The sequence below is a fragment of the Bradysia coprophila genome, chromosome IV, assembly GCF_014529535.1.
Source record: "Bradysia coprophila strain Holo2 chromosome IV, BU_Bcop_v1, whole genome shotgun sequence".
Lineage (NCBI taxonomy): Eukaryota > Metazoa > Arthropoda > Insecta > Diptera > Sciaridae > Bradysia > Bradysia coprophila.
This window is the reverse complement of record NC_050738.1, coordinates 12,429,980-12,445,773: the sequence shown is the minus strand read 5'-3', so window position 1 is coordinate 12,445,773 and position 15,794 is coordinate 12,429,980. Positions and strand designations below refer to the sequence as shown.

Here is a 15,794-nt window from a genome sequence, read left to right as displayed (position 1 = left end):
CATCCGTAATACATGGGTGATTTGATCTATTCCCTACGTTACATCGTCATACGACATTTAATTACATTTCTGACTGCGAGGGGGTTTTGACTTTACAAAATTGACTTTTATGTGAAGTTGGGAATGCCCAGCTCAACAATTTTTTGTGCACAGAATCTCTTGATAAGAGATATCAGTGTTTGGATATGTATTTGCTTCAGCTGGTCTCGCAGCTGGTCCACACAAATAAAAGTGCTTTATACTGATAGTGGTAAGACCCGACCGTATAAAGACGTATGAACAGTATCGCTTTCTGAGTGGACTAGCTGAAAAACAGCTGAACTAATTCAAGGTTCCGAAAGAACAGATTAAGACACTCACGAAGGCGTGTGGCATCACATTTATTAAAATTGCTCATTACATATTGTGTGTACTTAAGGCCAGGTTATGGTCTCATATATCTAGGGTTCCCATTTTTGAATTCTGAAAAAGAGGACATTTTGGCGTCAAAAAAGAGGACAAAAAGAGGACGCTGTCACATTCAAAAAAGAGGACGAAAAGTGAATCTATGACGCGGAATTACAACGACTGTACATGTACTTTGTACAACTATTGCGTAACTTACACCATAGTTCATGCTGAAAACAAAAATATTCAAAAATGCTCTGTTCAATATGCACTGAAGTCGTCCTGATATTCTTTTGGATTCCTTCTCAGTGATAACATCCACTCCATATTAACTGAATACAGCCTTCGTTTAACCTTATCCTTTCGTGATCTTTGGTATCTTACACAACGCTACACTATTTTATTTCTTGTAATGCGAGCGGAGCGAATTTTTTTTTGAGATTAAGATTTCGTTGTATTACCTTTCAGAGAATCTCTGACAGAGAAGATTATTAGTTAATGCCGCGCAGCGAAAATTTTTCGTTCTTTAGGTATGAGCTGCATCAAATTTACTTAAAAAAGAAGAAGACCTGATAAAAGAAGGACATAGAGGATTCGACAACAAACCAGGGTCGTTGATGTCATGGAAAGAATAGCATCTCTGAAATGGAGCTGGGCGGGACATATTGCAAGAAGGACAGACGAACGTTGGACCAAAAAGATCATGAACCATATAAAAGACGAGCTATAGGTAGACCACCAGAGAGATGGACAAACGGAATTAAGAATATTGCAGGTACAAACTGGCAGCAAATGGCAATGGATCGTACGAAATGGAAAGAAGTTGGAGAGGCCTACATCCAGCAGTGGATAGAAACAGACTGAAAAAGAAGAAGAAGAAGAGATAGAGGACGTTTTCATCAAAAAAGTGATGTTCTTAGAATTTTTGTGAAAAAGAAGAACGAGACCAAAAAAGAGGACATGTCCTCTAAAAAGAGGACGAATGGGAACCCTACATATATCGCACAGATGTAAGCGAGCATAACCTGGCCTTAAAAAAAAAAAAATATTTTGTTCCACAGTGGCGGAGAGGTAAACCAAGATAAAACACTACCTTTAGTATCGAACGTAGTACATTTCCCATCGTTGAAACATAGAGTCGATTGCTTAATTTTCAAGTATTTATTAAAATCGCAATAAATGTAGTTAGTGTTACGGAAACATGAAAATGAAAATTTTGATCATGAGTTTTAGTTCAACATAGTCAGTCTCGGTATTGAGAATTTATCACCATTTTTTACGAAAAATCCTCTTCTAGCACCAACTAGCAGCGAACGCTCCACTCCATTTTTGACCTTTCCTGCAGGTTGTCCTGTGAAATAGGCGACGTATCTAACCACATCAGCCGAAGTAGATTCCACACCAAGATCATTGAGGGCAGCCATAACAGCTCGTCCGTAATATTTTCTTTCAGTTGTGATTACCTCAACTGAATTTAAATGCGGTTCCATTATATCAGACAAAAATGATTGGATGTGTAACGCAGAAATTTTTGTATAGATTGAAATTCAATGTTGGGGCCTACTATATGTCTACACGTATTAAATTGATGGAATGAATCGGTAAATAGTACATTAAGTCTGTGAAGAAGGTGGTCTTCCTACTCGTCAAATTAAAAATTTGAAACCACGCACGTACTGTACTTTACGTGATTAAGGAATGGAATACTGTAAAGCCTGCGTAAGTTGACCATCGTGTATGTTGACCACCTGCGTAAGTTGACAGCTTTTTTCAGTCCGAACGATTTTTTTATATTTTCTTATATTTTCATATTGTTGCCCTTAATTAAGTTATCTAAACAAAAGAAATATAAAAAGCTACCTTTTATGTTGACCTCCTGTGTAAGTTGACGAATTTTCCGGCCCCTTGAAGTGGTCAACATACGCAGGTTTAACAGTAGTTATTTTCCTAAATCATGCTGATCCTAATGTAATGATGAAAGATTTTGTTTTGTAGAATGAGAGGTTTCCAGTACGAATCGGAGGTGGAGTTAGGAAAATCATATGAGCGAAGCGCCATTCAGAATGTCGAAAATTGTTTTATACAACTCGAGATCATAATATTCGAAAACTACGAACTTTAGATCACTCTGTTACATAAAATGTTGTATGCATCTCAGGGAGCATTTAGAGCCTAATAAAGTACTTCGCACGCGATGTCATAAATAACTAAAATAGCTTGTTCTTCGTCCCTCTTAAGAATATAAATTAACTTTCGCCAACCTCGGCATGAAACGTTTTGAACGCTAACGTGAAATGTACGTACATAACTCGGTGAAAGTGATTTTTTTTGTGAATATCCAGTCTTGCAACCTTAGCCAAATGTAAAGGGTTTCATGCCCTTGTTATGTAAACAACTATACTATGCAACAACAACGTGTGTCTAGCCTACAAACCATAGTATCATTACCAGAAAAAGTCTCCAACGTTCCTTTGATGTGTGTTTCATCGTACCTGTCTCCAATGCACTTATGCATAATTGATTAACTGATTATTCCTGATTACCATTTACGTTCCAAACAACAAAACCACGCTTGTTCATGAATCTTCAAAGTAATACGGATTTCTTCGGCTCAAATATTATTCAAGCACCCTCAATAACGAGTAACATTTATTTTATTCTTGATGTTTATTGATTTTCTGATTAATAAACAGAAATTCGAGTCGTATTTATAGTGTGCTCTCCTATTATTTTCGGATTAGAAAAACAATCATCCAAAAGACATTCGGATTAATGATTATATATAGAGAAAATAGGAAATTATTGTTTGTGTGTTGTTTACGTTGGATGACTATCGAAAATGCGGAGAAAATATAAAATAAAATTCCTGGATGTACTTAATAGTATTTCATTATGGATTTAATGTTACTTTTTATTAGATTTTCTGTTTAATTTTATACGCTTTTACAGCAAACATGTCTATATACGCGCTTATAAGGGGGTGCTGCGTTAATTTTATTAATTATTTTAATATTTTCGATTCATACAATGTACAATGGATTGATTGATTGATTGAGAAAAGCCATCGAAAATATTATTCTACCCATTCAATATTGTAATTGTGGTGTCTCGGCTGTCGCGACATCTCTTGAACTATATGGTAATTCAGTGGTAGTTTCAGAAAAGGGCAAATAACCATGAGGGACAACCACTGCATGAATTTCAATTAGATTTTTCGCGTAATTGTTAAAAAATACTTATTCCAATTTTGATGTTGATTCAGTAATTATAGCGAGCCGCTCGCTGTGAGCGTGGTCTTGAAATTTTTTATTGGCGAAGCGCCGAATGTTGAAAGGTTCTCTTATTGGAAATTAAATTTCTATTAACGAACTCATTTCTTCCCCTAATTTCGAAAGAAAAAAGTGTTCGCTTGTCCTATTAGATCTAAAAATTAAAACCCTCATAACACTTTTACCTTTCAGTAAAACGACATCATGAGTCTCGTCGTTAGTTTTCATTGGTATATCTCTGGGCATGAATTCTCATGCATTTAAGAAGTCATATATTGCTTAAGGTAATAATTATACAAAATGTAAATGCCACTCTTACTCAGATACGTAAAGTTACGATGTTGGCATGAGTAATTGTAGAGGAGTAACTAATCCAACGAGGTATTAATCCACACAGAAGCATTCTATTCCCGTGACTGAAAACCAGGGTATTACGGATGAAAATGTTTCAGCGAGGAGCGTCTATCGGTCTGAACAATTAAAAATTCGAAATCTGATCTCACAGTCCCCATTTTAATTCCTCCTCCTAATTTCGGTTTTGAGTTTTTCTGTGTGCCTTAGCAACCATTCCAATATTCTTCTGTCCATAGATAAACTATAGACTTATTAACATAAGCGAGCTTAACTAGCCGTAAAATTATCAACAACATATTGTTGATAAATTAGATTGAAACGAGCGTATACCTTACTTCATTAATCTTTTCCGAATTCACGCTTGTCCGAATTTAAACAAAAATACAAATTTATTATATTACATACACGCCAAAACAAAATATAAATCAGAACATTGCAAGTCCGGTTGTGCTCTATATTTCATCCCCTTAAAAACATTGCGTAATCGACAAAATGTATGAGCTACAAAACGTTGTGTATGTGAAACTTTATATGATTCATTTATGCAGTCATTCACCTCATCAAATTTTCCGTCATACATTAAACATCAGCAGAAAAGGGAGGCTGACGTTACATCTATGTATAAGTTGCAATTTTTAAGAAGAATTCTTCTCAAAGGCAAAAGGAAGTTCAAAAAGTTTCTTGATTAAAATGGTAGTTGTGAAGTGCATCTGACACACAGAAAAGTAAGATTCTTTCATATAGTACGTTACCAGTAGGCTGTTGATGTCGTTTGAGTGCATATGATGACTCACTTTTATGTCTGTTACCGTCGATCTATAGCTAGGAAGTCATTTCAAGTTGGTATAAGATAACAATTCAGAATATCAATAATTACTAAGTTTCAAGAAAGAATATACGGCTTTTGTCATCTGATAGCGATAAAGACGACCCATCTGTTAGCGATAAAGACGACCAAGATGTGGAATGAGTTCTATTTCATATATTATCTTTTATAACTGAATGTTGAACTAATGAAGTAACAGAATTGCTTTTCAATCTGTAAACATATTTTCCTCAGTGTCCTTCGAGCGTTCAAACTCATTTTCCAGGGTCTTAGTGAGTAAAATATCTTACGTACTATCTTAAATCTTTGTATTTTGCCTTGTTCGGTTACATCTTACATAAAATGGCGAAGAAGGAGAATAAATGAAAAGACCAAACTCTTTATTTACACTGGGTGTAGAAGGATAATTCAGTAGGAGGAAACCAAACTCATTCCTCACACAAATTGTAGAAGGATGAATTCAGTAGGAACAAACAAAACTCCTTCCTTACACAGTTTGTAGAAGGATGAATTCAGTTGGAACAAACCGAACAACATCTTTATTCAGTATGTAGAGAAATGAATTCGGTAGGAACAAACAAAACTCTTTCATTGCAAAGTTTGTAGAACGATGAATTCTGTAGGAACAAACCAAAATCCTTCCTTAACAGTTGTATCAGACTAAACTCCTCCCTCACACAATCTGTAGAAGGATTAAGTAGGAACAAAAAAAACGCCTGAACCATATGATTCATAAAAGGTTAATATAGCCGACTACTTTATCTAATTAATATTCTGATATAAAGACGTTAAGAGGTTCCGAGCCTACGCTGAAATTGTAGCCTACATTTCTGCGTTTCGAAATTTTTGATCGCTGATATTTTATTACGAGAGCCCTTTTTGAAAAATGTACGACCACATTTTCGAGTAAAAATATGTCAGCTTTGAATAAAAAATAAAGTTGTCTGTGAAAGTTCCATGTGCTTTGAGAAAACTGTACCGATGCCCCAAATTTGCATCAAAGGTACACTTTTCTCAAAGCACATGGAACTTTCACAGACAATTTTATTTTTTATTCAAAGCTGACATATTTTTACTCGAAAATATGGTCGTACATTTTTCAAAAAGGGCTCTCGTAAAAAGATATCAGCGATCAAAAATTTCGAAACGCAGAAATGTAGGCTACAATTTCAGCGTAGGCTCGGAACCTCTTAATAATATTTGGTTTAGGAAGCTACCAATACGTAATTTTTCTGACACGTTGTGCGAATAGCCAAAGTATTATAAAGTGACTATTCGCACAATGTGCGAATAGCATTTTCCTACAATTAATTTTTTGGAAAAAGTCAAGATTATGTACATCAGACGTAATATCCATACGTTCGTTCCTGTATATCTTTCTTACCTTTATCATAAAAAATGTATTGTTTGATAGAAAAAGATAGTTCAAAACACTTACAACAAATTTTTGTTTTTTTCATTCTTAGAAACCCAAAATCAACATACTCTCCATAATAATCGGAGAGTTTATGAAAATTCTTCATCATCAAAATTGCATTTCTCACAGTCTGTCTGAATTAATGCAAATATAAATAAGTTTCACTATACTCACCGAAAAGTTTTCGTATTCCGACAAACTTCAATAACTTCCGTTTAAACTCAAACACTACTGAACCGATTTTAACAAAAAAAAAATATAAAAAATATCGTTCATTAAGTTCGGTTTCGATCAATCTACCACCCATCGTACATTGAACGGGAAATAATCAATACCAATATCAGATTCATAAATAGTAGATTAAAATCAAATTATATACCCCATCGATTTTTTTTTGTTACACACTTCGGGGTTTGATATACTCTCATGATGAACCAATTAAAATTTTTAAATTACAATTCCAATTACATATCAGAGTGCAATTGCGAATTTGTTTTTTTTTATTGTTGGGTAATTATTGAAATTTTACATCATGCGTTATTGAGTGTTTTTTAGTAGAATTGTGACGGGAATACACGCTGCGCTGAATTGTATGCTAGGTGAGTATTTCCGTTAAATTAGTAAACAAAAAATATTACAATTTTAAAGTGAATTATACTTACACCATTCACCCTCATAGGAACGAAAAGTACGTACCTAACTGATGTGCTATACGATGTGTTTCAGATGGAGAGAAATTATGCAGTTGCTGTACCCAAAACGTGTATGGTCTTATCGTACTAGTAGCAAGTTTAGGAACTGTTAAACTAAACCAAACAGCTAACACAAACAATTAAAAACGTTAGCGAGAACAACAGAAAAACCCACGATACCATTAGTCGTTTGAACCAGGAAAATATCAATTCGTTGTTGGTTGTCATATGTTACTTCCGACATTGTATCATGTCTTTGTTAATTTAACATCCCGCTGTGATGTAATTATAATGTTTCGAATTAAATTTTGTTAGGATGTCGGTGATATGTGAAAATGTATACTCTCTGCACAGAACACAGAAAATCATTTTGCCGAAAAGATTTGCCACCACAATTTTTGACACAATAGATAGCAATGTAGTTTTTCGGAAAATATGGATCAAATGACAGGGAAAAGGCATTAAAATAACATTTTCCCATAGAGTCTAAGTTTCCACAAATTTTCCAATAATTTTACTACTTTTACTATTTTTTTTTTAATTGGTGAACATTTTTCTTACTGTTTATGGATGACGCTACTAAGGTTTTCTCAACTTATACTTACCTGTTGTACGCCGACGATCTAAAGATATTCAAGGTGATTAAGAACGTGCTTGATGCTACTGCTCTCCAACGTGATTTAAACTAGTTCTTGCAGTGGTGTGAAGTTAACCAACTCTATTTAAACTTTAAGAAATTCAATGTGATTTCCTTCACTCGTAAGAGATCCATAGTCGAATTCGGTTACTCTGTTAACGGTGTTCAACTCACTCGTTCAAAAGTAGTAAAAGATTTAGGAGTTCTAATGGACGAGAAGTTGACGTTCGGTTAACATGTCGAATATGTGATTGCGAAATCTTACTCGATGCTCGGTTTTGTCATCAGAACTTGTAAGGAATTTAAGAGCGTTAAAACATTGAAAAGATAGAGTATGCTTCAGTCGTTTGGCATCCGTGCCAAGCCACCTTTGTTGATAGAATTGAATCGATTCAGAAGAAGTTTCTGATGTTCGCGACGAGAACCAATGACTTCCACCGTATATCGACAGGTGTGAATCGATCAATATTGAACCACTACCTCGACGTAGAGTTAATGCGTGTGTTCTTTCCACTTCTGATCTTCTAAATGGAAATCTTGACACCCCTCAGATAGCTAGGAAGATTGTTTTTAATCCTCACCCAACTCGTGCTGATGATTTTCTTGTTGTTGATGATCACAGGCCAAAGTATGGATATCATGAACCGACAAAAAACATGTGCAAAGAATTTAACCGTGTCTCACCAATGAAAGTGTAAACCAGGTATGGTCTATTGTCCGCCCGGAGGACATAAAAATTTGATTTTCGTACTTAAACGCACTCATTTTCATATTATTTTGACATAAAATGTGAGTGCGTTTAAGACGAATTCGGCAATCGACCATACCTGTTCTCTACTTTCATTGTGTCTCACAGCTTTGGTTCCAGGACATGCCGCGTGAATCATTCAAAGCGACTGTAAAGATGTTGACGATTCCAATCAAATTGAACGGTAAGACCAAGATATCATGATTTACACTGATTTAATCCTTCAATTGTGCAATTTGAACCAATGGTTCTCTCTCTAATCCGTATCGATTAGTCTAATCTGGTCTCACGACTTCGAAATGTTAAATACCAAGTCTCATCGACTTGAGCAAAACCGAACCTATCTAGTCGATTGGCTCTCGCTTTTTCAGGTGGCTCGTTGACACGAATCAGAACTACCTACTGCTTTTAAACGTCATGCTCTTTTTTGCGTTATATAAATCTTTTCCTTTTTATCTTGTAATGTAAACAATTGAAAATGTAAGTAGTCAGGGGGCATGTTGCCATTGATGAAATGAATAAATAAATAAATAAAAAATCTAGGAAGTTTTTTGAAAAATGTTTTCCGAAAAACTTGTACCCATGAAATAAGCGAATGTCGATTTAATGTGAAGTTGTGATCGTTAGAGTTACTTACCTCTTACAAAATCTTTGCTATTGCCTTATTTCTTAATTTTTTCCAAATCCTCAGCACTAGGTACACAATTTCTATTATTTTCTCAATAAATTACAGTATGCAAGAAAAAATGAATGCACCACAAGTTGCCATATAATATGTTAACTCTCGGTCCTAGTCATGACAGTAGCTGTTAAATTTCTACCATTTGAAAGTTGTTGTATTCCTCCAATAGTTTTTTTTTACATTTTTTGTAGAACTGTAAGGTACTTTTTCATACAACAACAATTAGTGCTGTAGGCAGGTACGTTGGTATATTAATGAAGTTAAAGGAAATTTGAAAATTTACTCTTCATTTTGCATAAAACATCTCATCAAGTACACTATGAGATGTTCTGTACGTATGTGTGATGAATGGCGTATTCTTATTTCCGCGGTTTTATATACCTTGGAAACTACACTTCACTGCAAAATCAAAAAGTTATTTAAAATGCCTTTTTATAGCTTTCAAGAGCATAAAAGAAAAATGGTTACGTACGGGAGCGCAGAAAAACTCAAGCTTTCATAAAGAAACGAGAAAAAAATACATTTATTTTCTCTTATTACAACATCGCGTCTGGATGCTTTTTTTCTTTGGTTACATTATACATAAAATTGTTCACAAAATCATAATTTCCTTGTGACTAAGTCTTTTGTGTGCTTGTATTGTGGGGTTTTGTGATTTCACTGTTTATTCCCCCAACTAATTAAAATTACATGTAAACTTTTGATCGGATAAATTATGGCTACAAATGGTGTGAGTGGTAGATTTTGTAATACATTTTCGTATTTGGAAAAATCACCAGAGAATTACTTCATTTGTAATATTATGGGAAAATGGAGGAAATTTATTTTATTTTTCTGGCTACGTTTGTGTATCATCAATTTGTTTCTGTTTTTTTTTGTTCATTTCACAAAATTTTAATTTCATTCTCACTTTCGAAACTTTAGCTCTTATTTCTCTTACATATCCGTTATTCTTTCGTTAAATGTTTACATATCATACATGTCACAGAGACTTAATTATAGTAGTTTGTTTATCTATGGGACAAATCATGCACAGATGATACTTCGGTCTGCCGATCCGACTTATAGATAATACGGTTTCAATGGTCACATGCAATTCGTTTCTTGTAAATCGCATAGAAACGGAAATTATTTCACACCAGAATTCGGGCGAAAATGTTGTAACCTCAAGGTACGAGGGAACATTTCCAACCATTGTTGTGGAAAAAATATTATTACCACCAATGGAAATGTAATGTGTGTATATATAGACATCGCATGCAACAATTGGTTGTACTTCTGCTGGTATAAATATTACGAGGTGGTTCTCACATTCGTGCGTGTATGACGAGTATGCTGCCATATAAATACTAATGAATGCAAACAATGTAATAAAGACCAGCTGTTGCAAACGATGCCTAACATTTCCTTTGGCTGATTATCTCTAATATTTTTGCGTCAGTTCTTGTAGCATTCGCTTGACAATTGCTGTTGATCGTCATGTTATTCTTTACAATTTTACGACAGTTTGAGAAAACATAAAAAGCTTCGTTATGGTTTGTTAAGTAAAAGTGGTTCGGAGTTCAGTTTTTTTGTTTTTTATACATCTTGAGGTAAAGTTAAATTTTGTCAGCAATGGAAAAACTTTACCTCATTTTTTTGAGTAAAATACCTCACGTATCAATGAGAAAAATGATGGAATATTGACCTCGGCTTTGGTTCAGATCAGCTAAATTTCATACGACAGTCATCGTTGCCATCATTTGTCCCATTGATATGCAATGTGCCATTTTTCATTATTCATATCTTAAAAGTAACTTTAATCTGTTTTTCATCGGTTTCTTATTTTTTTTTTTAACGAAATAGTCATCTTCCCAACTTTTTTCGGGGATCTTTTTTTCAGCGAAAGAGATGTTTCTAGCACGAGCCGGAGTCGAGTTTTAAAATGGAATTCGCTAAAAAAGCGCTTTCTCTCACACTATGTTGGAAATGACTCATTTCAAATGAGCGACGAGGTCGGAATACTTTCCCACTGGATGGTGAAAGATCTTTAAAAACAATTGTATCAACCCATTTCGATTAATGTTAACAGGATGCGAAATGAACTATTTGAACTAAACAAATTGAACCAAGCCTTGCATTGAATCACATTTAATCTTTATAAAGATTTTCATTGTTTAATTCCCGCTAGGGAACTGAATCGTTAACCTTTCACTCACGGCAAGGATCATGATATCATTATATCGGATCTGCTACTTCTTTTTACCTAAGCATTTTCAAGAGGTTGATACAAAATCTTTTACTTCATTAGTTTTACTGTATGGATGTATGGACTGATATATATATATCAGAGCACAGCAGGATATCTCTTATTAGTATACTGATGACATAACCCGTCTGTGAAAAGTTCAATGTTTTCTTGGTGTAGCTTGGTTTTTGTACGTGAGAAGTTTATGTGAGTAGATATTTTAGCTGAACTGAATGAGCAACGCTACTACTGAAACAACAATTTAAAACTTTAGTATATTCAATTCACTGATGTTGGCATAGTACGTTAGATGGGGCTAATGTCTCTCGAACGCTCCACAAACATCAAGTGTGTAATTTTTTCACTTCGATAATGAACTAATGGAGTGGTTTTCTCAACTGACAATTTAAACTGCGGAGACTAGGTCTGATGAGGTCCGACTAGGATTAACGAAGATGTGTTTCATACTCAATACTCATAGCCTCGGGTCCAGTCTAACAGACTATGACACCTCACCAGTTAACACAAAGTCTGTGTTGCCGTGTGAATCCGGAGTATCCATTGGATATAATGTTTTGTATAGATAATTCTTAAAGTAATTTCCAACTAATCAACAAGTTTTGCCTTAACAATATTTTCCAATGTCTTTTTACAAAATAAATTTGTTAATTTTATTTAATTTTTATATCTAATTATGTTCATCACTTGCCACATTTTGTTTTCCCAACTTTGACATGAAAAGTGAATTCCATTCTTTTACATAGTTTAGCATCTCTTAAATAGACGAAGTTCTATAGATTTTTATATATTTTCTTCTTGTCTTTTTTTTCAAATATTTATTTACATTTTGGTTTTTCAATTTTTTTTTGTTCTATATTAAGCTTACATTTATTCTATGTACAAGGTTATATAAGAGGCTTTTGGTTGATAAATACTCAATATATTTATTTAGGAAGTTGTCCAAGTTCATTCACATAAACGAAATGATAAAATCGAAAAATCGAAGTAAAATTTAATTAAGTCACGAACCAAACGAATAAAATTTAGACAGAAAAATTGAAAATAGCAGCGAATACATTAGGGTGGTGGTGGAAGCTGCATACGTTTTGTATCCACTCAACGAAGACATATCACCTGGAAATATCGAAATGATGTCTCAAAGAATGTCTTTACTAATTTGCTACAAATGACTATTTGATCAAATTGGCTTGATAAAAACTGGGGATGAATAATTTACTGTTTGCTCGGTCCACATTTCCGTAAACGAATTCGCACAAGGTAAGACCAGGTAAAATATCGAAAGTTACCTACTCAAGTAAACACACTACTTATACAGTTAAACCCAACCAAATATGTAACGCAATTTGCTTCAGCTGTTTTTCATACACCACTCCACTCATACAACCTCACGCGTGGTAAAACAGTGTTAACGCGTACAAGACAAGGAGGTTGCATGTGTGTACCAGCTGAAACAAAGTGTGTCACAAGTTAGATTGGGATTCACAGTGTACACATGTTACTATCACACATAGTTTAAGTAAATTTCGATATTTTAGTTGTATGAAGGACCAATTCACGCCGTAAGTGCGGTCGAAATTCAAAATGGAAAGTGCGGAGGTCCTTCTAACGTAGCGTCATTCTCATAAAATGAAGCGTTGTTGAAATGTATTTTTCGGTTCAATTTTTCGCAAATCGTTCACTTAAAATTCAAATTTTAGGCTGACTTATGGCGTGAATTGGCAAAGCAACTGAAGTATATTTCGATACAAGGAGTAGATAATTTCGGTATCGATAATTACCCGTCACACATACAACCATATAACGATTACTGAACGCACTTCAAGCAACAGGGCTTTTAATGACAGCTGACAAATGTATGAAAAGGTTTTCTTTTCTAGATCATCTTCAAGATACGGTACTTTCACACGTTACCTCACCTAAAATTCGTTAAATGTTGATGAACATTCATTTGTATGAGATTTTTTTTAACGTGGATGGCATTTCTTAACGTGGATGGCGTTTCATCAGCTGATACAACCCCATATATGTTGCTAAATGTGTGCATACCTAAATTATTTACTCCGAGAGGGGCAGATATTTGTAAATTTCATTGATAAAGGTTTGTCAAAAAGATTCGTATTCTGTGGATTTTTGAGGATTTCTATGTCGTTTTTCGAGGATTTCTCTATCATTTTCCAAGGATTTTCAGACGACTTTTTATTTATTCTTTACATATTTTTAGAGAATTTTTCGTTCAATTTTCAGAGAATTTTCTTCTTTTTATTTGATTTTCTAGAGCCTTTTAAAGAATTTTCTATGATTTTGTGGATTTTCTTGAATATTTTCTACGCATTTTCTACGAGATCGAGGAGGATTCGTAACATATTGAAGGATTTTCAAAGGATTTTTTTTAACTGACAGGTTTTTCTAGGAATGTTCGCTATGCAGTTGACATAACATTTCAAAGTAAATTTTAGCGATTAGGAAGTAGCATTAAGGGCTCGATAAATAATATGATGAGATAATCGTCATAAGTTTCGTGCATTCAAACGCTGTAATTAGCCTGCTAACCATCGGTTACTTAAATCAATTCATTGGATCAATCATGGTTTCGTTAATCAGTTGTCATTGACGAAATCATGGATGAATTGTAAAAATGAACTAAAATTCTGTAGAATTAATTTGCAAAATTTGCAAAAATTCACAGAAATTCACAAAAATTTGCACAAATTTACGCTTCATTTTCCGCACATTTTGCAAGTCTTTGCGTTCTTTTGTCTGTTTTAGTACAATTTAAAGTGAATAAAGCAATTAATTTGACTTTGAAGGTGTGTAGAAGTTATTTTTTGAAAAATTTTGCAAATTTGTGGAGAATTTTGTGGGAATTTTTGCAAATTTAATTCTACATAATAGGCCCTGATTCTGTGTCAATCACTTACCTTGAATTTGCGTCATATACGTGTCTTGTTTATCGACCACATCGCTATCATGCGGCTGATAATCATACGGATTGGTATTGATGTTATTTACACTGTTACTGGCTGATGCGGATGGCTTCGGTCGATCATGTTCAATAGTTTTCTCCGTTTTTTGAAAATAAATGTCATGAATTTGGGATACACAGCGTATCTAAGGGATGGAAATAAATCCGTATGAAACATTTGGCAAAGTAACTTTCGTAAAAAAAAAACGTTAGGTTAAAGTGTAATTAAAATTGGCAAATTCAATTCAATCTAAATTTGAACTAGTTGTGTAGCTCTGCAGCTCTCCGTGATTGTCACTATATTGGCTAAGTAAATACCTTTAATTTTCCTTTTATAAAATGTTGATCCGTAATTACAAACTGAATGCCGGATAGTGAAGTTTCGAAATCATTTCGGTGGTCTTTGGACGTTCTGTAGGTTCTCACATATAATGGATTCGGCTGTAAGACGATTAAAACATTAAAACAGCTTTAGATGCAATTAATTTCAAATGTGGAAACTTTCGTACATAAAACGGGAAAATATATACCAGGTAGCAGCATCCTTAATGTCACCGTATCTATATAATTACGTATTTGTATAGACACGTCTTTAAACCTAACTATATACAGGTCGTACATGTATAGTTAATGTGACTGGATACAAAGTGAATTGTGTCTTTATGTAAGGTTTTAAACAATGTGTAGTTTCAATGTTGCGGCATCGTGTACATCAAGATATTTTATCTTTTGTAACATTCCGTACGTATGTACGAATGTAGTATAACGAATACTAAGAAATCACATAACTAATAGAGATTATCTAATGTAATTAATTACAAATTGGGCTTGAATAAACGGTTTGTTTTTTCGGGGGAAAAAGAGAAGTGGTACTTGCCAAAGTCGGTGTTCTTTATCGTGATATTCGTAACCCTGTTGCGCTAATAAAACCAAATTCACCTTTGAGGCTTTGACGGTTTTCGGGGAAAGTAACGTTGTACAATGTATAATTTTCGATAAGATCTTGAACGATAAATTATTCTTAACAAAGATAAATTCGGACGTACAGAAAAGTGAATGATTTTTAATGATTCCAGAGAGGCTCTGAAAGTTTATTGATTTGATACAGTAGATACAGTGAGTGGCATTCAATTTTATGTTTTAGTCTGCACACACTAGCTGGTACTTATTCCTACAAACTTTTAGCTACGTACTTTACTTATAGCGATATAGCATAGGTAACAGTAGTTTATATAAGCTCGTGTCCAGGGTAGAGATGAGTGGGAATACCAAATTTTTGTGCCCACAGCCCATTGCCGCTTTACTTGTAGAAGTTTGTTCACAAGTAAGAGGCAGTGTAATTTCAGCATAAATCTCCAGATGATTTTCAGCTGATCCACACCAATAATCAAAACTGTTTATTCATATTTATACGGATTTGCCGCTATGCATGCGTGTGAGTGTAGCAGCTTCGATCGTATAAACAGTTTTCATTTTATTTGTGGATCAGCTGAAAAAGAGCTGAAGCAAATTCATATTGTTTCACTGCCCTTTGACTGTGTAATAATAAATTGTCAAGCATACTGCCACAAT

The 15,794-nt window shown here is 34.2% G+C and overlaps 1 protein-coding gene across 4 annotated transcripts in view; it reads right to left on the bottom strand.

Moving 5' to 3' along the window:
• Positions 1–9,881: 9,881 nt before the first annotated feature.
• LOC119066303 overlaps positions 9,882–15,794 on the bottom strand; it is a 60,513-nt gene continuing 54,600 nt past the window's right edge. For all 4 annotated transcript variants that reach the window (XM_037168685.1, XM_037168686.1, XM_037168683.1 and 1 more), the window contains exons 7-9: positions 14,541–14,663; positions 14,179–14,368; positions 9,882–12,373 (exon numbers count right to left, since the gene is read on the bottom strand). In XM_037168685.1, coding sequence (XP_037024580.1) covers positions 12,261–12,373; positions 14,179–14,368; positions 14,541–14,663 — 426 coding nt within the window. In that variant the 3' untranslated portion in view covers positions 9,882–12,260. The remainder of the gene's footprint in view (positions 12,374–14,178; positions 14,369–14,540; positions 14,664–15,794) is intronic.